General features: G+C 42.5%; 1 protein-coding gene across 2 annotated transcripts in view; it reads left to right on the top strand.

The window, feature by feature from the left end:
- The first annotated feature begins 676 nt into the window (after nucleotides 1–676).
- Nucleotides 677–27,999, top strand: part of LRP12 (LDL receptor related protein 12) — a 111,201-nt gene continuing 83,878 nt past the window's right edge. For both annotated transcript variants that reach the window (XM_033933785.1, XM_033933786.1), the window contains exons 1-2: nucleotides 677–1,230; nucleotides 20,117–20,179. In XM_033933785.1, the coding sequence (XP_033789676.1) occupies nucleotides 1,155–1,230; nucleotides 20,117–20,179 (139 nt within the window). In that variant the 5' untranslated portion in view covers nucleotides 677–1,154. The remainder of the gene's footprint in view (nucleotides 1,231–20,116; nucleotides 20,180–27,999) is intronic.

Below are 27,999 nucleotides of genomic sequence, written 5' to 3' on the forward strand. Positions count from 1 at the left end.
TATTTTAAAGTCATCTGCCTTGACCTCTTTGAAACCCTCCCCCACCTTAATATAAATAATTAACATATTCTTTGCGTACAGTGTGCTTTGTGTTTTTTTTATTTTTTATTTTATTGTTGGTAGATCATTTTAACTTGGTCATTTTAAAAAGTAGCTGACAGGCCAAGAAAGTGTGCTGTAACCTAAAAGCATTCACTGATAGTCTCAACGGGAAAGGTAATGGTGAGGCGATTAGAAACAGGGAGTGATGGATGAATCTTATGGAAATACTGTAGTTTGGAAAGGCGTACACAGACGCTCCAAATACGTTCTTTATGACCCATATCCTGAATCGTCTGCCTCTCCTTCACAAAAATCATAGAAAAAAAAAATCTTTATATTGACGCTATCTGAAGACTTTGAACTCAAAACTGCTGTTTTTATTTTTTTTTTTTGGGGGGGGGCTTCTGTAACCACTAAATTCAAGGAAGCGTGGGCCGACTTCTAGAGAAATAAATTACAGCAGTATTGTTTATAGATGCAACATCCTGTCCATCTGTCACCAGAGACTGACCCGAAGCCATCTGCTATGAATAAACTAAACCTAACCTCGGCCACCGAGACGGACTTGTGACGTCACAAAAGCCCCAAATAAAGCAGCTGCTGAGTGAGTTGCTTTGTTCTCTCTCCTCCCATCTGCTTCATTGTGGGCATCCATGCTCTCGACCATCGATTACACAAGAGCACAATTAGGCTAGTAATGCGCGAGGCCTACTCGTCAGTCGAGTATAATCGATATCGGATCGAGCGACGGAAGTGTCAAGTCTGTGCTCGCGTTTTTTGTGCTTTGTGCTGCGCTTCCCAGATGTCGAGTTGCTGGGTGGTAGCGGTTGCTTCCCGATGATATACTGCGAGGCTACGTGACGGGGAGAAGAGGCGCGAGACACACATATTCCCCCCTCACGCTCCCTCGGCGGCGCGAGCTGTGATGGTTGCGCAGCTGCGGAGGCGGTAGGGGAGCCTCGTCTGCTGACGGCCGTTTGGGGGGGGGGGGGAAGACAGTAGGTGTCGCTTCTCCCCGGTGGCGGTGGGACCGCGCGAGAGTGACGTGGCCCTGTGTGCGAGACTCGGACTGCGCTGCCGCTTCCGCAGGGTCTGGCTCCCCGGCAGCGGCGATGGGCCGCTGCCCTCTGCAGGGTTCCTGGTTCGGGCCGCCGCCGCTGCTTTTCCTGGTCTTCCTTGGCCTCATGGGTGAGTAGGGGGCCCGTATTTACCTGGACTTTTGTTGGAGAGCAGAGGGGCAGGCATCGACACAAAGACTGTCTGTGAACGAGCGGGCAGCGTGGCACGAACTCCTTGTGCGGTGCTCTTGCCTTTGTTTTTGTTATTGGAAGCCCTGTGGGGAGGTATTTTCCTCTAGCCTGTAAGACTGAGAATTGACTAGGATTTTGTTGTTAGCATATGGCACTATAAAACTTCTGAAAAGAGGGCTAACATAAAGTTGGCTATCAATTTTTAATAAATGGGACTGCGAGAAAGCCGAATCCAGTCTTTATCTCCTAGAGACAGTGAAACGGATGTTTGGTTGGCGAGAGCAAACGACCAATCCATGGCCCCACACCGAGCTCCCAAGTTGCTGATACTGTGTTGGCAGCATAGTGGAGGGTCCATGAGCTCTGTGGCCCTTCCCATTTTGTTGCCTACGTTAAATCGCTTTCGCGGAAGAGCTGGCTTTTTGCCCTGCCTCGGCCGTGCTCACTTTCCCCAGGCAGACCAGCATTTGAAGCGGTGTCTTGCTCGGTTTCGTTTCGTTTCCACCTTGCATTACTTCGCATGGCCTTGCCTAGGACTGTGGCCCTTCCCACCCCACACCTTTAGCATCAAACGTCGGATCCGGAGATCGCAGCCGGATCCGACTTTTTGTCTTTAAAAATCAAGCTAATTTGTGTTCAGATGGCAGCCCCCAGGCAGGGAAAGAAAGGAAGGAATTCTTTGGTATCAGTGGAGATGGGTGGGGGTTTTTTTTCCTTAAAATTAAAGTTGGGCCCAACTCAAGAAGCAACCTGTCCAAGCCAAGATGCTTGCATACTTTGGCTGCAATATCCACTCTGGGGCTGCCTCCTTTCATTCCCTATAGCTGCTTTATTTGAAGTATGGGATGACCCATTTATAATATCTAGATTAGCCATAATAATTTTCTTTTATACTATGCAACCTTTCATAGAAAAGTGTGTGGGGGAGTGTGTGGCGCAGTGGTTAAAGCTACACTGCTCCTTGTGAGCCCACCGGGACAGACAGGGAAAAATGCTTGAGTACCTGAATAAATTCATGTAAACCGTTCTGAGCTCCCCTGGAAGAACGGTATAGAAAATAAAATTAAATAAATAAATATTTTTACTTAGGCCAATTGGAGTTATATAATGACTCAATCAAGTTCCTCAGGGCAAAGGAGGATCTGCTATAGTTGATGTTTGGTTGGGAGACTCTTTGAAATAGACTATCAAAAATTGTATTTACACTTCTCCCTCCAAATCCGCAGTTTCTTTTTTTTTTTTTTAAATATAATTCCGGACCTTCCCCGCCTCCCTCCCGGCATCCCATACCTTACCTGGTGGTCTAGCGGGCTTTCGGGGCAGGAGCGATCTTCCTATGCTCCTGCCCCATGCAGATCACGCATAGAAAATGGCTACGGAGAGTTCCCGTCGTAGTCTCGAGAGACTATGGGAACTCGCGACAGCCATTTGCTATGATTGATCTGCACAGGGCAGGAGCGTAGGAAGATTGTCCAGAATGAGGTGGGGGTGAGTCAGAGCCAGCCAAAGACCTATTCGCGATTTTTCACACTTCACGGTCCAGCTCTGCACCCAACCCCCGTGAATACCGAGGGAGAAGTGTAATTACTATTTAGGATTTTTTCTTTTTTTTTCCTGTTTCTCAAATGGATCATTAAGTCATATCAATTTGAAAACTATACAAAAGATAGTACATTATAGGGCTCACGTTTTCATATTACTTAGACATACAAAGTACCATAGAAACATGGTACTTTAAATGTCTAAGTGCTTTGAAAATGAGCCTCTATACACCGTGCTTTTAACTTTTTCTTCTTGTTTCAGGTAATATATAGAAAATAAAAGAATTAAGATGATGCATTTTTTATTGGACAGGACAACTTAAGATATATATCTGTGTAGACTAATTGTAGTCTTTAGCATCTGGCTTGTTTCTCCAGTGTAGCACCTTTCTTTACACATTTGAAGATGAGCATATGTAGGAGGATCTCTTTTTACTGAATAATTTTCTGATGTGACTGCGAAGACATGTGAAATGTGTTGGCAACTGTTTGCTTCTTGGTATATTTCAGGGTATACCAAGCTGCAAAATGTGCCAACACATTTCATGTGTTCCCAGTCACTCATATCATATTGGAAAAGCATTCAACATAAAATTTTCCTACACGTGCTCATCTTCAAATGTAGTATATATCATTCAATGCAAAAAATGTCAAGTGAGGTGCCACATTGGAGAAACAAGCCAAGTGCTAAAGACTAGAATCAATTTACACAGATATCATATTAAGCATTACAGTGAAAACCACACTCTCACCTCTGTGCAACAGTACTTCACAAAAACAGAGCACTTCATCAATGACTTGATGATGAGAATACTAAAAGGAAATTTTAAGACAATCTAGGAACATAAGATCTTCGAAATCAAAATGATAAAATATTTGGACACTCACTTAATAAAATTTTGGGTTTTCTATTGCGTTACAAATCATAAGATAATACTGCTTTATCACCCGCCTATTTTCTCTTTCACCTTACCCACGCCTTCCCTCTTCTGCAATACTATCATTAGAATGCGGTATGTTTCAGTTATATATTCTGATATTTGTCAACATTTGCTTATATCTAATCTGAAGAAATGTTACCTTCAATAGATGATCAAAAAAGGTATTAAGGGCTATTTTTTTTACAAAACCATAGTAGAGGTTCCAACCGCAGGCTAGCAAGGTAAATGATTCAATGCTCATAGGAATTCTATGAGCGTCTGAGCATTACCTCGCTGGTCTGGGGTAGAAACCTTTACCACAGCTTTTTTTAAAGTTAGTCCAATAAAAAAGGTATCGCCTTATTTCTTTGTTTTTTCTCTATATTATATTTAAAAGTGGATTAATAAGAATATCCCACCCTTTTACTCTTCTTGCTTAAAAATTTTCCATTTTTTGCCACTTTTTTCCATATTTCTTCCTTTCATTCCTGTATTTTCAAAATTCTCACTCATGCACCATTCACCTTCCTTCTGTTTTGAATGCTCAATGTTCGCCTCCTTTCCATATCATTTGAGAGAACTTGTGCCACACTTACTTAAAGTACCATCCAGTCCATTGTATTATTTGTGTTATGTCTTTGTAACAGCTTAATTTGCAGACAATAAAGAAGTAGAACAGTGGAGCCTAGGAAGGGTGAATCGGGGATAAGAGCAATAAGATGCTGGTTGGTTGGTTGGTTTGTTTTATTTATTAAAAAAAAAAAATTTCCCGCCTAACACCCAGGCAGGTTACAACTACACATACACAATTCATTTATAGAAAATATAACAACTACACACATAGTAGTACTCATTTTTTTTCCCTTTATACTGAGCTCAACAACAAAACTTCAGAAAAAAACCATCTAAATTGCTCAACATTTCTACATAAGTGTAATTGACCTGGCAATAAATTCCACACTCAGGTCTCTCCTTTTGAAAATGAGACCTGACTTGTTGGTGTTATTACATTACATTAGAGATTTCTATTCCGCCAATGCCTTGCGGTTCAAGACAGATTACAAAAAAGGTATTACATGAAGAAGATATCTGGTAATTTCTAGAGGAGATAAAGAGTAGATGAGGTTGCTTTGGGGAATCAGGAAGGTATTGGGGAAGGAGCTAGCTGTATTAAGTCGTTTGCAGGAATTTCTTGAAGAGTAGAGTCTTTATTTCTTTTCTGAATGTTTTGTAGTCTGGGGTCATAATTAGTAGATTGGATATTTGGTTGTCGAGTTTTGCTGTTTGTGTGGCTAGAAGGCCATCATATAGTTTTTTCCATTTGACTTCTTTGATTGGAGGGTACGTGAATGGAGTGTGGGTTTTCCTATGTCTAGTTGATGTAGTTTGGATGAGATGGTTGTTTAGGTAGGTTGGGCTGTCGCCGTTTATGGTTTTAAATAGTAGACAGTAGAATTTGAATAGTATTCTTGCCGGGATTGGAAGCCAGTGTGAGTTGAGGTATGCCTCTGTGATATGGTCATGTTTCCTCAATGAATAGATAAGTCTCAGTGCTGTGTTTTGGATTGTTTGTAGTTGTTTTATCATTGTTGCTTGGCAGGGGAGGTAAGACGTAGGACTAGGGATTGTACTAAGAGCTGGAATTGTGTTTTATCGACGAAAATTTCTCATAACTGCGAATGATTTCTGAATTGTTTTATTGATATGTGGTTGCATGGTGCAGCCTATATCTATCATCATTCCTAGTAGTTTTAGGGTGGGTTGAATGGGGTAGTTGATTGAGTTAATTTCTATATTGATTAAGGTTGGGACGTTGTTATTTTCGAGGAGGATGAATTTTGTTTTATCTGGGTTCAGCTTCAGTTTTATGATCTCTCATCCATGTTACTCCGTTTCTAGTGTTCAGTGTAGTGGTGTCTGTGTAGTGTGTCTGTCATAGAGGGCTTTGGTTGATCAAAAGGTATGAGAATGGTGATGTCATCAGCATAGCTATATGAGGTTAGGCCTAGTTTTTCCAGACAGGCGCCGAGGGAGACAGTATAGAGATTGAAGAGAGTGGAGGATAGTGGGGATCCTTGGGGTACGCCGCAGGGGTTGGACCAAGGTTCTGATTTTTCTTTGTCTGACTTTATTCTGTAGGTTCTGGATTTGAGGAATCCCCCTTTTAAAATTTAAGCTGCTGTATTTTGAATTAATTGCAGCACTTTGATTTTATATTTCCAGTGCAATAGGTGAGACATTCCTAGACAGCTGGGTTATTTCCCCATATCTGCATGCTGCAGAAGGAATCCACTCTGGATTTTTCACTCTGCATCTGGTGTACTTCACTGTGCAGTTTAGCGCCTTCTACAGGTTTTTCCTTGTGCATGCATGACTGCAGTTGCGTGTGTTCTCTCCCCATTTTGTTTTAATTTGATGTAATTTTGGCCCCTTTTTGGGTAATTTCATGTTTGAAGCAAATTTGAAGTTCTGTCTGCTTGAGAATTCACAGATTTCGATCTCTAGCTGACAGGCCATTCCCTTTTTGGGTACCTATTGGCCAGCCTGCATAGTTTTCTCTGGAGCTCAGGGCTGTCCTTGTAGTGGTCTCACCTACTGTTAAGCAGAGATCGAGCACAGGCTGTTAGGCACCCTTAGGAGGCTCCGCGGTGTCTCACAGGGTGCCTGCTGCGTTTTCACACCTTCGCCTGTCCTGGTGCACATCTGGTGGTTCGCAGGGGTAGAGGCATAGACAGAGGAGTCTGACTGGCAGCCCAAAGAATAGCTTTGTGGAAGCATTCCCAGCATTGTGGCAGTGAAATTCTCATACAGCTACTGTGAAAGCTGATAGTAAGTTTGCAGCATGGATCCTATCAGGTCACAGTGTCTAACACCCTGCGAGAGACATTGGGGGAGGTTAGAAAAGGTTTTTTTTAGTAGTGTTTCTCACCTGGGACCTTAACCTGGTGTTCAGCCTCGCCAAGGCTCCTTTTGAGCCCCTTCGAGATGCTTTCCTCTTGGGTTTTGATGCTCAAGACCATTTTTCTGGTTGCCATTATTTTGGTGCGTCATGTGTCGGAACTGCAGTTTTTGTCTTGCTGAGACCCTTTTTGCTGGATTTCGGAGGTTACTTCCTCTTTTCCAAAAGTCTCCGCTTTCCATGTTAATCAGGAAGTGTGTTTGCCTGCCTTTCAACCAGCTGGTTCCAGGACACAGGACCGCCTGTTGAAGAAATTGAATGTACACAGAGTTCTTCTGCGTTATCTGGAGGTCACTAATGAGTTTTGCCTCTCTGACCATCTGTGTATGCTGATGCATTCTGTTAAGCGGGGTGCTCCCACTTCCAAGGCCACGATTTCCAGATGGATCTGTAGGGCCATTTCGTCAGCCTACATTCTTTCTGGGAAACTGTCCCCTATTGCCGTCGAGGCGCATTCTACCAAGAGTGTGGCTTCTTCATGAGCCGAAGCTAGATCTGTCTCTCCAGAGGAGATTTGCAGGGTTGCAATGTAGTCTTTGCTTCACACATTTGCCAGGTTCTACAGAGTGGATGTAGCTGCAAGATAGCACTCGGCTTTTGGGTCCTCAATCCTAAGGGTCAGCGCTGGAAGCCCACCCTAGGTTTTTGGAGGACTGCTTTTGTACATCCCAGCTGTCTAGAATGTCTCGCCTATTGCACTGGAAAAATAGATTATGTACTTACCCAGGTAAGATAGGTAAGACATTTTAGACTCCCCGCCCTGTTCTTCCTGTGCCTGCTTTCAGTTTTCAGTCTGTTTATACTTCTCCAAGCTGATTCTTGGACTCTTGTCAGCCCTTGTGGGCTGGGAAGAATTTGTATATTTTCCATTTATTGGGGAGTAGTTTCTGAGCTCATTTGAAGCCTGTGTTGGCAGTTGAACCTGGTTGAGTGTGGAGTATACCAAAGAGGAGGAAAGCACTGGAAGATGTTTCTAATATATTGGAGCGTTTGGATCAAGGAAATGTAACACAAGCTACAATGGTACTGTTTAGTTACTTTAGAGCAGAATAATTTGTTTAAACCTGTTGCTACAGGTGCCTCTACTTCATGTATATTAGGTACTTCTCAGTGCTTGTATACTAACTGTAGAGGATGCTAAACTGCACAGTGAAGTACACCAGAGGCAGAGTGAAAAATCCAGAGTGGATTGCTTCTGCATCATGTGGGTAAAGGGAAATAGCCCAGCTGAATAGAATGTCTCACCTATCTACTGGAAAATAGCTTACCTGGGGAAGTACATAATCTCTTTTTATCCCAGGACAAGCAGGCAGGTATTCTCACATATGGGTAATGTCATCAGACGGAGCCTCGATGCGGACGCCTCACAAGCAGACTTGCTTGAAGAAACTAGAAGTTTCGAGTCGCCCGCACCACACATGCGCGAGTGCCTTCCCGCCCAGTGCGTGTCTCCTCAGTTCTTAGTTTTCCGCGGAGCCGAGAAGTCAGTCTTTTTGGCTCTGTCCGGTAACTTCGTCGTTCGTGCCTTCTCTCACCGCAGTTTGTGTTTCTTTTTCTCACGAATCGCTGTGTTAGTCTTTTTCTTTCTTTAAAAAAAATTTTACCTCCGTCCGTTCGTCCGGTACAGGCCGCTCGGCCACGGCCCGCGGGCTTCGACTTTGCGTCGGCTGTCTTTTTGTCTATGCCCCGGCCTGTTACCGGTTTCAAATGGTGTCGCAAGTGCAAGCGCACGATATCCCTTATGGACCCTCACGGACGCTGCCTCAAGTGCCTTTGGCCAAAACATCATCCTACCTCGTGCCTGCCTTGCCAAACACTTAAGCCTTGTGCTTTTAAGCGTCATTGCGTTCTAGTGGATAACCTCTTCGAGATGGAGTCTTCTACTCTCTCAGCATCGAAGGCCCCAGTCGATGCCTCTCCTTCTACTGCTTCCACCTCGAGCTTCATTAGACCTTCGTCTTTTGGAGCGGCTCTTGCTTAGACGTCCTCGGCTGCCATATCTTCTCCTGTCTTCTCAGGTCAGATAGCTCAGCACTCGGTTCCGCCAGTGGTGATTAAAGTTTCGAAGCCTTCCAAGTCGAAACACTCTCACCCCACTGTGCGAGAACCTCCAGCCAAGGCAGGTGGGCCGGTTTCAGATGCGGTACCCTCCTTGCCGGCTACCCCCCAGCCCTCTTTGGAGGAGCAGATTATTAAGGTCCTCACTAACATGGGACCCACACTGCTTAATCTGCTTCAGCCTGGGCATGCAGAAGTCTCTCGTGAGGTCGAGCCGCCTGTGCCCTGGTCTGATCCTCCACACTCGATGCAGGGAGCGGAGTCTCTGCGAGTGTCTGGTCAGGCTTCCAAGCACAAAACGCATAGAGTAGAGTCTGTGCGAGTGCATCGACAGGATACCTCCCATTCTACCAAGGGAGTCCAGTCTTCGAAGTTGCTTCAGAGCTCCTCCACGCCTATAGATCTTCGATCAACCTCTGCTAGATCTTTGAGACACAGTTCTCGACATCACTCGAGACCTGCTTCGAGGCATTCTTTGAGACATCATTCCTCAAAGCTTCGGTCTTCTCCAGCCTCGACGAGACCTCCAAGTCCTTGTTCCAAGTCTCCGATGCCGGCCCTGGAGGATATCCCAATGTCCAGTGCCTCGTCCAAGTCTCCCGGTTTCTTCGTACCATGGTTTCCTGTTGAGGCTTCTTTTTCTTCGACTACAGTTGCCTCGACGTCCTCGAGTCCTTCTCGAAGCCGTGCCACTGCAGATCAGTTATCTTTTTCCTCATTTTTGAAACAAATGGCTATAGACTTGAGCGTTCCATTGGACACTGGATCTAAGTACTCTAAAGAATACCTCGAGACCATGCATCTTCTTCAACCTCCGGCTGAGTCTCTCAAACTGCCATTACACAAGCTTCTTGATCAGACTTTTACTAGATGCATGGAGACTCCTTTTTCCATTCCAGCAGTTCCTGGAAAGTTGGATGCCAGATATAAAACAGTGCATCATAAAGGTTTTGACAATTCCCAATTGTCACATCAATCCTTGCTTGTTGAATCCTCTTTAAAGAGATCCCATCCTTCCAGAGTGTATGCCACAGTTCCTCCTGGCAGGGAAGGGAAGACCATGGATAAGTTTGGATGCCACATTTACCAAAATGCTATGATGTCTTCGAAGGTCCTCAATTATAACTTTCATTTTATTACTTATTTTGAATTTCTTTTGTCTCTTCTGCCAAAGTTTTGGGGTTACTTAGATGATAGCAAGCATTTTGAGTTCCAAGAAGTCATTGCTTCTTTCTCTCAGTTGCGTATCTTATCTTTTGCAATCATCTTATGATGCCTTTGAGCTCTCTGCCCGAGCAGCGGCTTGTTCTGTGGCCATGCGTCGTCTAGCCTGGCTTCGCACCATAGACATGGACTCTAACCTCCAGGATTGCCTGGCAAACATTCCTTGTGAAGGCAATGACCTTTTTGATGAGTCCATCGAGGCTGCAACCAAAAAATTGTCTGACCATGCTAAATCTTTTGCCTCTATAGTCAGACCTAAGCCTAAGCCAGCTCCTTCTAGACCTACATGTCCTCCTGTTATCTACCAGAGGCGTTTTCCTCCAAAGCCGGTGCCTTACACTCGCCCTCCTTTGAAGAAGCAACCACCTCAGAAGCAACAGAAGCCTCAACCTTCTGCTCCACCTAAGGCTTCTCAGCCTTTTTGACTGTTTACACCAGAGCATAACATCCATCGTTCTGTCTCTGACTCCTTTTCCAACTATAGGAGGTCGTGTCCATTTTTTTTACAACAGATGGACGGTCATAACATCAGACCTCTGGGTCCTTTCCATCATCAGGGAAAGATATTCTCTTCATTTCCATCAAGTTCCTCAAGAGCTTCCTCCAAGAGAGTATCCTTCCAGTCACTCCCAGACTGCCCTTCTTCTTCAGGAAGATCAAGCTCTGCTTCGTCTCCATGCCATCGAACCAGTTCCCTTGGAACAGCAGAACAGGGGGTTTTACTCCAGTTACTTCCTTGTTCCGAAGAAGACGGGCGATCTGCGACCCATTTTGGATCTCAGGGCTCAACAAATTTTTAGTCAAAGAAAAGTTTTGAATGTTGTCCCTGGCATTTCTCTATCCCCTTCTCGAGCAGAACGATTGGTTATGCTCTCTGGGATCTCAAGGAGGCCTATACTCACATCCCCATTCACCCGGCCTCCCGTCAGTATCTCAGATTTCGGGTGGGGAATATGCATTATCAATACAGAGTACTACCCTTCGGCCTGGCCTCGTCTCCCAGAGTGTTCACCAAGTGCCTGGTTGTGGTAGTGGCAGCTCTACTTAATCATGGTCTTCAGGTATTTCCCTACCTCGACGACTGGCTCATCAAAGATTCCACCTCTCAAGGGGTTATTGTAGCGACCCAACGGACTACCTGGTTTCTACAAAGTTTGGGATTCAAAATCAACTTTCCCAAATCTTAACTTCAACCCTCTCAGAATCTACAATTCATTGGAGCTGTTCTGGACACTGTCCAACTCAGAGCATTCCTTCCACAACAACATCTGGAAGCTCTTCTTCAACTGTGTCATACAGCGTTTTACCGCTCTTCCATCTCAGTGAGACACATGATGGTACTTCTGGGTCACATGGCCTCTACAGTACACGTGACTCAATTTGCCAGACTTCACCTCAGAATTCCTCAATGGACCCTGGCATCTCAATGGAAGCAGGTTTGCGACCCTCTTTCTCAACACATATCAGTCACTCCTTCATTGAAGCAGTCTCTCCATTGGTGGATGCTCTCTTCCAATCTCTCCAGAGCCTTGCTTTTTCACATGTCCCCTCATCAGAAGATCCTCAAGACAGACTCGTCGACCTACGCTTGTGGCGCTCATCTCGATGGTCTCCGTACTCAAGGCCTCTGGACCAGTACGGATCGTCAGTGTCATATCAATCAGTTGGAACTCAGAGCGATCCTCAAAGCTCTCCATGCTTTTCAACATCTCCTTCACGACACAGTAGTCCTCGTCCGCACGGACAACCAATTCGCCATGTATTATGTCAACAAACAGGGAGTGACGGGGTCTGCCTCCCTTTGTCAAGAAGCTCTGGAAGTTTGGGACTGGGCAATCAGTCACAACACCTTCCTCAAAGCTGTCTACATTCAAGGGGCTCAGAATTCCTTGGCAGACAACTTGAGTCGTCTTCTGAAACCTCACGAATGGACTCTCCATTCCTCGTCTCTTCATTCCATTTTCTCACAGTGGGGAACACCTCAGATAGACCTTTTTGCAGCTCCCCACAACTTCAGACTGCCTCAGTTCTGCTCCAGGATATACTCTCCTTACCGCCTCGAGGCAGATGCTTTTCTTCTACCATGAATGAATCTATTTCTCTACGCATTTCCTCCATTCCCTCTCATTCTCAAGACTCTAGTCAAATTGAAGAACGATCATGCCACCATGATTCTAATTGCTCCTCGGTGGCCGAGACAATCATGGTACTCCCTTCTACTTCAACTCAGCAGCAGGGAGCCATACCCTCTACCAGTTTTTCCTTCTCTGCTCACACAGAGTCAAGGATCTTTGCTTCATCCCAACCTGCAGTCTGTACACCTGACAACCTGGTACCTTTCAACATAAGTACTCTTCAGTTTTCTCAATCTGTCAGAGATGTTTTAGAAGCTTCTAGAAAGCTTACAACTAGACAATGCTATCACCAAAAATGGACTAGATTTTCTACATGGTGTTTCTCTCATCATCAGGAGCCTCAACATTCCTCCTTATCATATGTTTTGGATTATCTTTTGCACCTATCCAACTCTGGACTCAAGTCTACATCCATTCGAGTCCATCTCAGTGCAATTGCAGCTTTTCATCAGCCTATCGAAGGGAAACCCCTCTCTGCTCATCCGGTGGTTTCCAGATTCATGAAAGGACTTTCAATGTCAAACCTCCTCTCAAACCGCCTCCTGTGGTTTGGGACCTCAATGTTGTCCTTTCTCAACTCATGAAGCCTCCATTTGAACCAATTGATAAGACTCATTTGAAATATCTCACTTGGAAAGTAGTGTTTCTTATTGCCCTCACTTCTGCTCGACGAGTCAGTGAGCTGCAAGCTTTGGTTATTGATCCACCATCCACTGTGTTCCATCATGACAAGGTGGTCTCAGAATTTTATCTCAACCAATCTATCGTACTTCCAGTGTTTTTTCCAAAGCCTAATTCTCACCCTGGAGAATCCACTCTTCATACTCTGGACTGTAAACGTGCTTTGGCCTTCTTCTTGGAACGCACCAAATCACACAGAACTGCTCCTCAACTTTTTGTCTCTTTTGATACAAATAAGTTGGGACATCCAATTTCTAAACACACCATCTCTAATTGGATGGCAGCTTGTATCTCTTTCTGCTATGCCCAGGCTGGATTACCCCTTCACAGTAAAGTCACAGCCCATAAAGTCAGAGCAATGGCAGCTTCTGTAGCTTTCCTCAGATCGACACCAATTGAGGAGATTTGCAAAGCTGCTACTTGGTCTTCGGTTCATACCTTCACTTCTCACTATTGTCTGGATGCTTTCTCCAGACGGGATGGTCAGTTTGGCCAAACAGTTTTAAAAAATTTATTCTCCTAAGTTGCCAACTCTCCCACCATCCCATTCTGGTTAGCTTGGAGGTCACCCATATGTGAGAATACCTGCCTGCTTGTCCTGGGATAAAGCACAGTTACTTACCGTAACAGGTGTTATCCAGGGACAGCAGGCAGCTATTCTCACAACCCACCACCTCCCCTGGTTGGATTATCTGCTAGCTATCTGAACTGAGGAGACACGCCCTGTGCACTGAGCGGGAAGGCACTCGCGCATTTGTGGTGCGGGCGACTCGAAACTTCTAGTTTCTTCAAGCAAGTCTTCTTGTGAGGCGTCCGCATCGAGGCTCCGTCGGATGACATCACCCATAAGTGAGAATAGCTGCCTGCTGTCCCTGGATAACACCTGTTACGGTAAGTAACTGTGCTTTCTAGGTAGTCATCTCCATGACCCTCAAAGCATGCCTCTAAATTGAAGCACCTCTCTCCTGCATGTTCAACCAAATGTAAGCGTTCAGCTTCACCTGGATACCATTTTAGAAAGCATTACTCATCTTCTTCCATGCCTGAAGATTCAGACATTACAATATTCCCATGAGTTTTCCCCTCCATCCAGGGAGGCGTCTGGTTCCCCAACGGAGGGTTCTACTTGTTCACCTTCTCGTAGGGAACATTCCCCATCAGCACCTGTCTCATTTACCTGATTTATCCTACAAATGGTTAAAAACCTTACCATAAAAATGAAAGCAGACTCTGAATATACTAAGGAGTACATGGAGAAATTGGAGATAAACATTCTTCTAGAGACTTGCTTAAGCTTCCTATGAATGGCATTCTCAAGCACACCTTCCAGAAAAATTTGGATATTCCTTATTCATTACCAGCAGTTCCTGGGAAACTGGACTCTCGATACAAGGTTATCCCTTGTTCAGGTTTCGGAAAACCTCAATTATCCCACCAGTACCTCCAGGGCATGAGGGTAGAAGCATGGACAAGTTTGGCAGAAGTTTGTATCAAAACTGTGATGGCTAACAGAGTTTTAAATTAAAACTTCTATTTCACCACCTATTTAAAATTCTGGATCAAAATCATGCCAACTTTTTTCAAGTATTTACCCTTTCACCAAGTACCAGAATTTAAACACATGTACCATACTCTCACACAGCTCCAAGTTCATCTAGTTCAATCTTCTTATGATGCATTTGATTTGACATCGAGAGTCTCAGCAATTTCAGTGGCCATGAGGCATTTGGCATGGTTAAGCGTTGCTGACATGGATCCTAACCTCCAGGACTGGTTAGCAAACATCCCTTGCCTGGAGGAGGAACTGTTTGGGGATTCCATAGAAAATGTGACAAAAAAGCTCTTGTAGCATGAGAAATGTTTTGCATCATTGCTTAGACCCAAGGCTAAATCTGCCTCTAGGGGATTCAAGCCATCATCTTCATACCAAAGACTTTATCCCCCGAAGTCTGCACCATATTATAGACCACCACAGAAGAAGCAGCGTGAACAGCAACATCCCCAAAAGGCTCAAACACCTGCTGCGTCCAAGCCAACTCAGCCTTTTTGACCATCAGTCAAGGTGTCTGTCTCCCCCCTCTTCAAATTGGGGGTCGCCTCTCCCACTTCTATCATCAATTGGAAGTTAATCAAATCGGATCTCTGGGTTCTTTCCATCATTCAGGAGGGTTATTCCCTTCACTTCCTTCACATTCCACCAGATCATCCCCCCAGAGAGTCTCTTTCCAACTCTCCATAGAGCTCTTAACAAATTTCTTGTCAAAGAGAAGTTTCGGATGCTCTCTCTGGCATCTTTGTATTCCCTTCTGGATCTCAACGATTAGTTATGCTCTGTGGATCTCAAGGAGGTTTACACTCACATTACCATTCATCCAGCCTCTTGCAAGTTTCTCAGATTTCGGGTGGGAAATTAACATTACCAATACAAGGTTCTACCTTTTGGCCTGGCATCATCTCCCAGAGTTTTCACCAAGTGCCTGGTAATGGTAGCAGCAACTTTACGAAGCTGCGGACTCTAGGTTTTTTCATATTTGGACGATTGGCTCATCAAAGACTATACGTCTCAAGGGGTTACTGTCTGTTTAGTTTGCAGGAACTATCTGTTTAGTTACTGCAAAATTTGGGATTCGAGATCAACTTTCCCAAATCTCAACTGCAGCCCTCAGACTCTTCAGTTTAATGGAGCTCTTCTAGATACTGTTCAACTAAGAGCATTCCTTCCTCAGCAGGATGCTCTGGTACAACTTTGCCATCAAGTGTCCGCCCTTTCTTCACTTTCAGTGAGGCACGTGATGGTTCTGCTAGGTCACATGGCCTCTACAGTTCACGTAACTCCTTTTGCCAGACTTCACCTCAGGATTCCTCAGTGTACGCTGGCCTCTCAATGGTCCCAGACATTGACCCGCTTTCTCAGCGCATTTCAGTCACATCTTCTCTTCGACAATCTCTTCAGTGGTGGATGCTCTCTTCCAATCTTTCCAGAGGTTTGCTGTTTCAAAACACCCTCTCATCAGAAGGTTCTCACAATAGATTCCTCAACCTACATTTGGGGCGGGAGGTAAGGGGGGGGGCTTATCTCAATGGTCTCTGTACTTAAGGGCATTGGTTCACCACAGATTGTCGCCACCACATAAATCTGTTTGAACTCAGAGTGATCTTCAATGCTCTCAAGGCTTTTCGGCATCTTCTTCAAGGGCAAGTTGTTCTCATTCATACAGACAACCAAGTAGCCAAGTACTAACAAGCAAGGAGGCACAGGATCCCTTCCTCTTTGCAAAGAAGCTCTAAAAATTTGGAATTGGGCACTCCCTCACAGCATCTTTCTGAGAGCTGTCTATATTCAAGGAGAGAAAAATTCTCTAGCAGACAAATTGAGTTGCATTCTAGAACCGCACAAATGGACACTCAGCTCACCAACTCTTCATCAAGTTTTGTTTCTCATTGAGGAGTCCACTGATAGATTGTTTGCATCTCCCCAAAACAACAAACTATCCTAGTTCTGTTTCAGACTCTACTCATCACCTGGAGGCAGATGCTTTTCTTCTGGAATGGACGAACAAGTTTCTCTATGCGTTCCCTACATTTCCACTTATCCCCCAAGACTCTTGTCAAACTCAAACAGGAACATACCACCATGATTCTGATAACTCCTCGGTGGCCCAGACAACCTTGGTTATCCCTTCTACTTCAACTCAGCAGCAGGGAACCAGTTCCTCTACCAATATTTCCGTCTCTGCTTACACAGAGTCAAGGTTCTCTTCTTCATCCCAACCTGCAGTCTCTACATCTGACAGCCTGGTTTCTCTTGACATAACTTCACATCTTCAGTTTTCTCCATCTGTCAGAGACATTTTGGATGCTTGCAGAAAATCTGCCACATGGCAATGTTACAACCAGAAAATGGACTAGGTTTTCTGCTTGATGTGATCTTCACAGCAAGAAGCCTCACTCTACCGCCTTGTCTTCAGTTCTGGATTATCTATTTCATTTATCTCAATCTAGACTCAAATCCTGGTCTGTTAGAGTCCATCTCAGTGCAATTGCTGCTTTCCTTCAATCATTCTCTTATCTACTCATCCTGTGGTTTCCAGATTTATGAAAGGACTTTTCAATGTCAAACCATCTCCAGTGGTTTGGGATCTCAATGTTGTTCTTGCTAAATTAATGAAGCCTCTTTTTGAACCAATGTCCACAGCTCATCTTAAATATCTCACTTGGAAAGTGATTTTTCTCATTGCTCTCACGTCTGCTCGCAGAGTCAGTGAGCTACAAGCTTTAGTAGCGGACCCACCTTTTACAGTATTCCATCATGACAAGGTGATACTCAGTACTCATCCAAAATTCTTACCCACCCAAAGTTGTTACTGAATTTCATCTCAATCAATCAATTGTACTTCCAGTGGGGTTTTTTTTTCCAAGCCTCATTCTCATCCTGGAAAAACAGTTCTTCATACTCTCTGGAAACTAAGAACTATTAGAACATATTTTGATATTAACTCCTTTCAACTATTAGTCCAATCATTGGTCCTTAGTCAGCTTGATTATTGTGACATCGTCCATCTTGCTGGAGCTCAAAAAAAAAAAAAAATTCATAGACTGCGCATAATACAGAATGCAACAGTTAGATTAATTTTTGATCTAAGAGGTATGATGATGTCACCAATTTCTATCATCAACTGCATTGGCTTCCTGTTGAAGTTCAGATTACATTTAAGTTTTGCTGTATTTGTTTTAAGGCATTAACAGGTCTAATTCCAGTGTATTTTATGAAATCTTTCATCATTACAAATTCTAAACATTCTAGAAAATCCCACTCACTATTCTCATTTCCTTCTGCGAAGGGATGCAAATATAAGAATTCTAAAAACGATTGTTGTCCTTCCAGGCAGCCTCATGGATTAGGGATTTGACTCGCATATTTACACTTTTAAATTTTAATCAACAATTTCTAAGTGCTTTAAAGATGCATGTTTTTATAGAATCTTTTGGAAGTTAGATTCTGGTTGTTTATTTATTTGTATTGCTGTGAACCGCATAGAACTTAACGGTATTTGCAGTATATAAGTGAGTGTTTATGTTTATGGACTGCAAGCGTTCTTTGGCCTACTATTTGTAAAGGACTAAATCCCATAGATCTTCTCCTCAACTTTTTTGTCACCTTTGATCCAATAAGTTGGGACAAGAGAACAATCTCCAATTGGTTGGCTGCTTGCATCTCATTTTGTTATGCTCAGGCTGGGCTGCAACTGTCATAGTCCACAAAGTTAGAGCTATGTCAGCTTCTGTGGCTTTCCTTAGATCTACCCCTATTGAGGAATATGCAAAGCTGCCACTTGGTCCTCTGTTCATACAATCACCTCGCATTACTGTCTGTATTCTTTTTCCAGACAGGATGGCCATTTTGGCCAACAGTATTACAAAATGTATTCTCCTAAATGCCAACACTCCCACCATCCCATTTTGGTTAGCTTGGAGGTCACCTATACGTGAAAATATATGCCTGCTTGTCCTGGGATAAAGCACAGTTACTTACTGTAACAGGTATTATCTAGGGACAGCAGGCAGATATTCTCACAACCCATCCATCTCCTCGTGTTGGCTTCTTAGCTGGCTATCTAAACTGAGAAAACGTGTGCCCTAGGTCGGGCAGAAAGGCACTCGCACATGCGCGGTGCGGCAGTCGCAAACTTTCTAAAGTTCTTCAAGCAACACTGTGCAGCTTAAATAACTGTGCTTTCTAGTAGAAAGGCATATGAGTCTTGAAGGCCCACAAGTTAGATTTAATTTCGCCTGCTTATGTTCTCAGACAGGTATGTACAGCACTCCCCCGAAATTCACAGGGGTTACGTTTGCGGAGTGACCGCAAATATTGAAAAACCATGCATATCGGAAGAGTACTGTAATCGGCACTCCTCCTACTCTCTTTCGACAATCATTTATTTCCTCAGTCCTTCTCTGGCTTTAAAAGACGTTAAGACACAGGTGTTTTTATTAGCCTTGTGCTACCTCCCTTCCCCTTTTCTGAGTTTCTGCTGAAGGGAACAGATAATGACCCCCGGTTGCCCAAGGTTCACCACTGCCTGGCTGAGGAGAGTACTAGATCCCATTTTGTTCTCGAGGGCTCCCTCGGCTTGTTTGCATCTTCGCTCCTTCAGAAATTCGCTGAAGCTTGTAATCAGCTTTGTGAAACTATTGAGCGCATGACTGAGTGAAACTTTCATAGCTTGCGGACAACTGGCCTTCTGAATAGGAGTCGGCTTGGGGCTGCTCTCCAAGCCTTGAGCATGATGTTGAGTGCTGATCCTTGAGGTTTCCCCACGACCAGCCCCAGCAAAGGTGCCCTGGTTGCCTTAGTCAGTAGCGTCTTCCAGAGATTGGTGGTGATTTTTCTGCTCAACGTGTTGTGGGAAGGGGCACAGGAGGCGCGCGGCCAGGGAAGACCGCAGGTTGAGGAAGGGAAGGCTGGCTGAGTGTTCAGAACTTTTCCATTGGTCAGTCATTTGCGGTATTTTCTGACCTGAAGAGGAGGTCAGAAAATAACGTGAATGACTGAGTCTGCGAACTGCGAATTCGTGGGCGGTATACTGTATTTCTAGCTGTTTAGTTTTCTTCTGCCAGACAGGCCAGAAGAGTGATGAGTTAACTCAATTGCAAAAAAGCAAGTGAGAGCCTTTGAGAGCTACATAACTGTTAATGCTGAGTGTACACAGGTAGGTGGCTTGTTTATTTCCACCTTGTTTTAAGTTACGTTCCTATTGGTATTGATTGGTTGTATTTTAATCATTGCGGAGCACATTCGGCTTGGTTTTGGAGTCGTTCCCCCCCCCCCCCCCCCATACCACCTTTATTTTTCTTCTTACGGTGATTGTCAACAGCTTTGGTACAAACTGAGGAGCTAGAGCTCTGCCCAGTGACAAAGGAGGCAGAGCCAAGAGAGAAAAAAATGTAGATGATGCCTTCTACATAACTCACAACTAGAGAAGAATAACCCAGTGGTCCAACACTCGTATACCTTTCTACTAGAAAGAAGATTATTGAGGTAAAAACCTAATCTTCCCTTATATTTTGTGATTGTGTGGTAAATGTTCTTACTGTTTATGTGCTGATTTAAGTTGGTTGTTGTTGGGGGTTTTTTTTTAATTGTCTAAAATGTTGGCAAATGAAGGGGCAGAGAATTAGCAGTTTAGTATGTTAATCATGTTTGCTCAGTCCTGGGGATGATTTTGTGCTTCCAGTAAAATGTTATCTGGGATTTTTTTTAACCAATTTTATTTTACTTGGAAATTAATTTGTTCATTATGTTTAGTTCTAGGAAATGGTGCTCTTGCAGAACATTCTGAAAATGTGCATATTTCAGGAATGTCAACTGGTAAGTCATTTTTTTGTAATGTTTAAATTTCATGCATGACTTAAATGGCAAATATTGAAAGTAACCTGGTATCTTATATAGAGATATTTGGCTATAAAAATTATTACTGCCTTTTCCAGCATGTAATAAGGAATGAAGCAACTGGAACATGAAAAATTTCTTCCAAGATAAAATCAATACCTATATGAACAGATTATGCTTTCTAAATAGCCTGCCTAATTATTTTTCTTTACAAATATTGAACTAAGAGTTGGTAGAAGTTGGTAGAAGTTCAGCTGAGAATAGTTTCAGCTGCCAAGTTAGCCATAATATAATTTTAAAATGTTACCATCAGAAATAATAGATTTTGGTTCAGTTCATAGAATAAAATGCTAATCTTTCATGACTTACAGATTTAACTAATTGCACAATATACCCACTTTTGGGAAAAATCCAAAATATTTACTGTATATGCTTTGATACTTAAGTTTTTGAAATATTCACTAAGGCCTTTATTTTTCAAAAAGCACGTTGAGAATTCCTATGAGCATCAGAGCTAATACCGCTACAGCTGGCGATAAAAAAGCCTAATGCTGCTTCGTAAAAGGGGAGTTAATTGGTAAAGCATTTAACAATCATTTTAAAAAATGTAGGTGTCTACTGGCACCTCGAAAAACAGTGCCTTCCTTCATCATGTCTGCGGAGGCATCTTAGAATGCCTAAGGTCGAAATAGACATGGTTAATGCCGGAAACGACCTTAGGCATTCTAAGGTGCCTCCATAGGTGCGATTCTTATCAAAGGTAAGCGCCTGAAATAGAGGCACATGATTGGCAGGCAATTTTTAGCCAATAACAGAACTATTTACAGAATCCACCCATGAGGGCTTGATTCACCCAAAGTAAATTTGTGCTCTGTAGGGTGGCTTGGCAAATAGTATTTAATAATTGAAAAATTAAAATAAAACACATTAAAAATAAAATATTTGATAGGCACTCAAAAAAAAAAAAAAGCATTTCCTGAGAAGTTTATTCAGAGCATACAGAAGGAAGAGCCACTCCTTTAACATTCTTAATAGCTAGAATACTCATGGGAGCCCAGATAATGGTATTAAATGTGTGTGTTCTGAGAATCATGTTCCTGTGTTTCAAACACCCTTTAGGAGAAAAAGCTTATATTGAAAACCAGTGATAGTGTGACTCTTGACAGTGAGTTTTGGCATAGCCCAATGTCTGATCTGATTATTATGACGTTGCAATCTGCTACCTGAATCAGTCAGATGTTGCACAGTCTCTGACTTGCGAAAGCTGTATCTAAGATTTTATAAATAAAAAATATACAAATTGTGGCATTTGTTACCATGATGCTCAGCATTGTGGGTTAAAAAACAGACCTTTCTAAGGGGCTTTAGTCTGCTCTAGATATATTTGTACAACACAAAGAAAGGGATCAAAATACACAAAGGCCCAGATTCTGTATAGGATGCCCGGGACGGGCGTCCTATACAGAATTGGGCCTACGCCCACCCAAAATAAATCCGATTCTGTAACCGACATCCATGTTACAGATGCTAGTTACAGAACCGGGTTATGTAGATGCGGCTGCTATACTTATCGCAACAAGGGATCTCCTTGCTGTAATAAGTATAGCATCCAAGGCTGCCAGTCCTAGCCCCCAAACGATCGCGGCAGGAGGGAGCCCAACCCCTCCTGCCCGAAGATCGCCGACCCCCACCCTGAAGATTGCCGGCAGGAGGGTGCTCAATCTCTTTAGCCTAACCCCCCCACCCCTCCCCAAAGATCGCCAACAGGAGAGTGCCCAATCTCTCCTGCCGGACACCCCCTCAACAAATCCCCCACCCCTCCCTGAAGATCGCCAACAGGAGGGTGCCCAATCCCTCCTGCTAGACCTCCCCCACAAAATCCCCCCCCTCCCTGAAGATCACCATCAGGAGGGTGCCCAATCCCTCCTGCTGGACCCCCACAACGAAACCCCCCCTCCCCGATTTCCCCCGTCCCCCTTGGCTCACCTTGAACGATGACCAGCCGGATGGTGGTCTTCCCACCGGCCGGCAGGCCTGCCTCTACTGAAATGAGGCGGGCCCGCCCCTCTCTAGCCCATCCCATAGGAGCCTAAGTCCTGATTGGACCAGGCACCTAAGGCCCGTCCTATGGGCGGGGCCTTAGGTACATGGGCCGTAGGCTCCTGTGGGATGGGCCGGAGAGAGGCGGGCCAGCCTTATTTTGACGGAGGCAGGCCTGCCCACCAGCCAGATGGTGGGAAGACCCGACTGGCCAACATTCAATGTGAGCCCTGTGGGGGGGGGGGGGAGAGTTCCAGAAAGGAGGGGTTGGGGGGTTTCGTTGGGGGGGGGATTGGGCACCTTCCTGCCGGCGGTATTTGGGGAGGGTTGAGGGGGTCCGGCAGGAGGGATTGGGCACCTTCCTGCCGGCGGTGTTTGGGGAGGGTTGAGGGGGTCCGGCAGGAGGGATTGAGCACTCTCCTGCCGGTGATCTTTGGGGTGGGGGGTGGACGGTCTTCGGGCAGGAGGAGTTATGTTCCCTCCTGCTGCGATTGTTCGAGGAGGAGGGAGACTGGCGCCCGCTATACTTATCAAGTGTAGCGGCCACATCTACTTATAATGTAGACCAGCATTTTGCTGGCCTACATTATATGTGTCTCCTGCTGGCCTAGGGAGACATGTATGTCTACCTAGCCTTAGGCAGTTTTGCGGGCCTCTCTAGGCTCCTGGAGGCGCCTTCAATATAGGCGGCTTGTCTGGGTAGCATTTTTTTTTTTAAATTCTTTATTCATTTTTAAAACATATACAATAAGTGAAATACGGAGTAAATTAATCTTTTTACAATATAAACATCACTTAAAATTTTTCAAATATTCATGCTTATTAATACCCTCCCCCTACTAAAACTTTTCCAACAATTTTTCCAACCTTATTTACCTCCCACCCCTCCCCCTTCCCTGGATGTGCATATTATCTAATAACAAACCATAACTATAGAGATTCTACAAAGGACGACAGTGGGCCCAAAATTAATTTAAAGTTTTCATTATTCCCTAATATAGCAGCATTCATTTTCTCATCTACTATAATAAAACGCTAAGCGCGCATGCACACTCTTACCTGCATGTTCCCTGATCTGTATGTCCGTGGCAGGTAAGAGTATGCATGCGCGCATAGGGTTCTATTCTAGGAAATACAACCACCGGTTTAAACACTAGTGTTTATATATTAGACATAAACTTGCCCACCAAAATGTAAAGTTGAGACGATCCCAGTTTTTCCAGTTTCTTGTAATCAATTGTATAGCTGTACTTGTCATAATTTAAAAGAGACGTCTTTTATGTTTATCTAGGGGATCTTTGATATGCAAAATTGTACCACAAATTATTATTTCATAGGTTAAAGGAATTTCAGAATTTAAAATATTATTATGTCCCCAAATTGATTTCCAAAAAATCAGAATTCTAGGGCAGTAAAACAATAGATGGTCTAATGTTCCTTTGTCTAGGTGACAGTGCCTTGATAAATCTTAACCAATTGTTAGTGTAGTCCTTATTCACTTCTCTCTAAATCACTAACTATTCTCTGTACTCTTTTTAAATCTCTAATATTGTAAAGCTATATGGTGCCTGTTTATATATTGCGGCACTATAAAGAGATTATTGCTCTAGTACTAACATATACTTCATAATATATGTGTGTGTATGTATATATATATATATATATATATATATATATATATATATATATATATAAATTATTTAGTTTTTCATTTGTATGGACCTTCGGATATCAACTGGACCATGAATAATGCCCAGCAATCTCTTGTCTTCATCAGTCCACTTTATTGTTTATTTACTCAAAACTCTAAAATTCATTTAATTTCATACTTATTCTTAATTTCATAATTCCATAACTATTTCTTCATTGTATTTCATTTTAGTTTCCTTCATTTCCTTACTTAATGTCTTTTTCTTCTAATTTAATCTTATTACTTAGCTACTTAACTTCGAGGTTAGCTCTCAAATGTTCATCAATGCCACCTCTCCCGACATGCATGTTTCAAACAATGTTTTTCTTCAGGGTCGAGGGGAACAATCGAGTGTACCCAGTCTGTCTGATGAAGACAAGAGTTTGCTGGGCATTATTCATGGTCCAGTTGATATCCGAAGGTCCATACAAATGAAAAAATAAAAAATTAATATATATATGCATATACATATATTATGAAGTATATGTTAGTACTAGACCAATAATCTCTTTACAGTGTATATGGGGCCGCAATATATAAACAGGCACCATATAGCTTTACAATATTAGAGATTTAAAAAGAGTACAGAGAATAGTTAGTGATTTAGAGAGAAGTGAATAGGTGACAGTGCCAGCATCTATTAGATCTAGAATTATTGCATTACATTACAGATTTCTATTCCGCCATTACCTTTCGGTTCAAAGTGGATTACAAAAAGAGTTATGGAAGAAGGGTTACAACGTTAGATCAGAGAAGGTTTCCAAGAGAGGGAAAAGTAGGATCTGGGGTTAAGGAGGGGATGGTAAGAGGGGGGGGTTAAGCTTTATCATGGTATTAAGCTTTATTAAGGGATTCTTGAAGAGTATAGTTTTTATTTCCTTTCTGAATATCTTGTAGTCTGGGGTTGTTGTCAATAGGTTGGAGACTTGGTTGTCTATCTTCGCTGCCTGAGTGGCCAGTAGTCCGTTGTATAGTTTTTTCCATTTTACTTCTTTGATTGGGGGGGGTAAGTGAATGGGGTGTGTGTTTTTCTATGCCTGGTAGAGGTGGTTTGGATGAGGCGGTCGTTTAGGTAGGTTGGGCTGTCTCCATTTATAGTTTTAAATAGTATACAGTAGAATTTAAATTGTATTCTTTCCTGGATTGGAAGCCAATGAGAATTGATGAATGCCTCAGTAATGTGATCATGTTTTTTCAATGAATAGGGGAGGTAGAGGATGTTGCAATAGTCTAGGATACTTAGGATTAGAGATTGTTAGGAGCTGAAATTGTGTTTTTTCGAAGAATTTTTGGACTTGTCTAAGGTTTCTCATAACTGCGAAAGATTTCTGTATTGTTTTTTTAATTTGTGGTTGCATGGTGCAGCCTCTGTCAAAAGTCATACCTAGAAGTTTTAGGGTGGTTTGCAAAGGGTAGATGATAGAGTTGATTTCTAAGTTGGTTATGGTTGGGATTTTGTTATTTAATTTATTCAATTATCTAATTATCTAATTTATTCAACCTAATTGGAATCCAAAAAGAACCAAGTTTGTTTCATAGATGCTGACGCTGTACACCTCATCCTTCAAGACCAAATACTTGGCTATCGAGATGCAGAAATATACTGCTTAATCTCAATGCTCCAAACATCCCTAAGAGCGTTTTTGGGTTTCTTATTCATAAGTTCAGATTTAAATTTATACCACTTGGCGGCTTGATGCCCTAGCATATCTACCTGAAAATAGAGGAATTGCAGGCTATAAAAAATTTTCATATTACGCCATTCAGGGAACCCTTTCTGAATAGTCTGTTTCAGTTGCAACCATTTATAAAATTGAAACTTTGAGATACCAAAAGATTGTTGCAACCGTGAAAAATCAAGCAGTGTTCCATTTCCTCTAATGTTCGTATGCCTACTTGCATCCAGTCTTTCCATGCAATTTTTGAACCGCCTAGTTGTATTGGAGTTGAGCCATAGTGATTGACACAAAGAATGTTCTATAGGAATTTCAGTTAATTTATTTATGCATCTCAGGGTCTTCCAAGTATCCAAAATAATGTTATTATCCTTAGCATAACTGGGTAGTTTAATGTCTAATATACGAGATAAACGCATTGGAGACATAATTTTCCATTCCAAAATTAACCACTCTGGATAATGTTCCATGAGATCAGGTAGGATCCAGTACATACCCTGACGCAGAATATAGTCCTGATGATACCTATAGAAATTTGGAAAATTTACCCCTCCCTCCTCAATTGATTTTTGTAAAGATACTAAAGCTATTCTAGCAGTTTTGCCCCTCCAAATAAATTTGATAAGAATACTGTTCAATTTTTTGTAAAAAGAACTTTGAAAATAAATTGGTAACATTCCCATCTGATAACATACCACAGGCAAAATCATCATTTTCACTGTTTGAACTCTCCCCCACCAAGATATAAGTAACGGATTCCATTGCTCACACATTTCTGTAACCTTTAACAATAAATATTTTTCATTTATTTTTATTGTTTCTTCCAGTGACTTGTAAATCCATATTCCTAAATATTTTATACCCTCTTCTTTCCATAGAAAAGGGAACTGATCAAACAATCCTTTTTGAGAATGTATATTAAGCGGAAGGACTTATGATTTATTCCAATTTATTTTATATCCTGAAAACTTTTCAAATCTTTCGATCAAGTCCAATAAATGTGGAATAGTAGATTCAGGATTTCTCAAATGAAGCAAAATTCATCTGCATATGCAGAAACTTTGCATTCTCGACCAGCATAAGGAATGCCCTGAATCCCCTCTGCTTGTTGAATAGCCAATAATAAAGGTTCCAATACAATATCAAATAACAGAAGAGATAAGGGACATCCCTGCCTGACTCCTCTCTCCAGACGAAAACCATCTGAAAAATAATTATTTATATACAGTCTGGCCAAAGGGGAGTTATACAAAGCTTTGATCATTTGTATAAATCCAGAACCCACTCCAAACCAATCCATTGCTTGGTACATAAAAGTCCATTCTACTCGATCAAATGCCTTCTCCGCATCCAAAGATACAGAGAAGGCTGGATCCTCCATGGATTTTGTTAATGTCAATATATGAAGAGCCAATCTAGTGTTATGTGAGGAATGTCTATGAGCAACAAATCTGGTTTGGTGCATACCTATAATATAAGGGAGAGTCTTAGCTAAGTGTAGGGTCAATAACTTAGCCAACAGTTTTCCATCAACATTTATCAAAGATATTGGCCTGTAGTTTGAAACCAATAAAGAATTTTTATTTGGCTTCGGCAAAACTATAGTCAAAGATTCTGCTATAGTACCTGAAATGCAGCCTTTATTCAGTTGAGCTTGATATAATTTTAATAAATAAGGCATTAATGTATTTTGAAATGATTTATATAAAACTCCACAGTGTATCCATCCCCTCCTGGAACGGATCCAACTCTAAGGGACTTCAATGCTGCTTGAATCTCCTTCAACGTAATAGGTGCATCAAGAGATCCTTTTATATGTTCGGGAATTTTAGGACCCTCAATTAAATTTAAAAATTCTAAACCTTCAAGTTCTTTATGTGAATAAAGCTCAGAGGAATACAAAGTTTTATAATATTTCAAAAACTGTTTTAATATATTATCAATTTTAGAATGAGTAACCCCATTTTCATCTGTAATAGCCACAATCTTTACTTTTCTTTTCTTTTTTTTTTTGCTTTTAAATAATTAGCTAGTAATCTTCCCGCTTTATTCGAGTTTCCATAATGCAAAGCCTGTTGAGTAAATAATTCCTCCCTAGCCCATTTAGAAGAGATCTCATTATATTTATATTTAGCTTTTAAGAGGGACTGAAATGTATCTTGTTCCCATTTTGCCGTTAATTTTACTTCTAATTCTTTGATCTTTTTCTCTAATTCAAAGAAATATTTTTTTGATTGCGTATTAACATGAGCTGAATATGAAATTATATTCCCTCTTATCCCAGGACAAGCAGGCAGCATATTCTTTACGCATGGGTGACGTCACCGACGGAGCCCACGGTACGGACCTTTTTACTAGAAAGTTCTAGTTGGCCGCACCGCGCGTGCGCGAGT

This window comes from Geotrypetes seraphini, chromosome 2 (genome assembly GCF_902459505.1).
Source record: "Geotrypetes seraphini chromosome 2, aGeoSer1.1, whole genome shotgun sequence".
Lineage (NCBI taxonomy): Eukaryota > Metazoa > Chordata > Amphibia > Gymnophiona > Dermophiidae > Geotrypetes > Geotrypetes seraphini.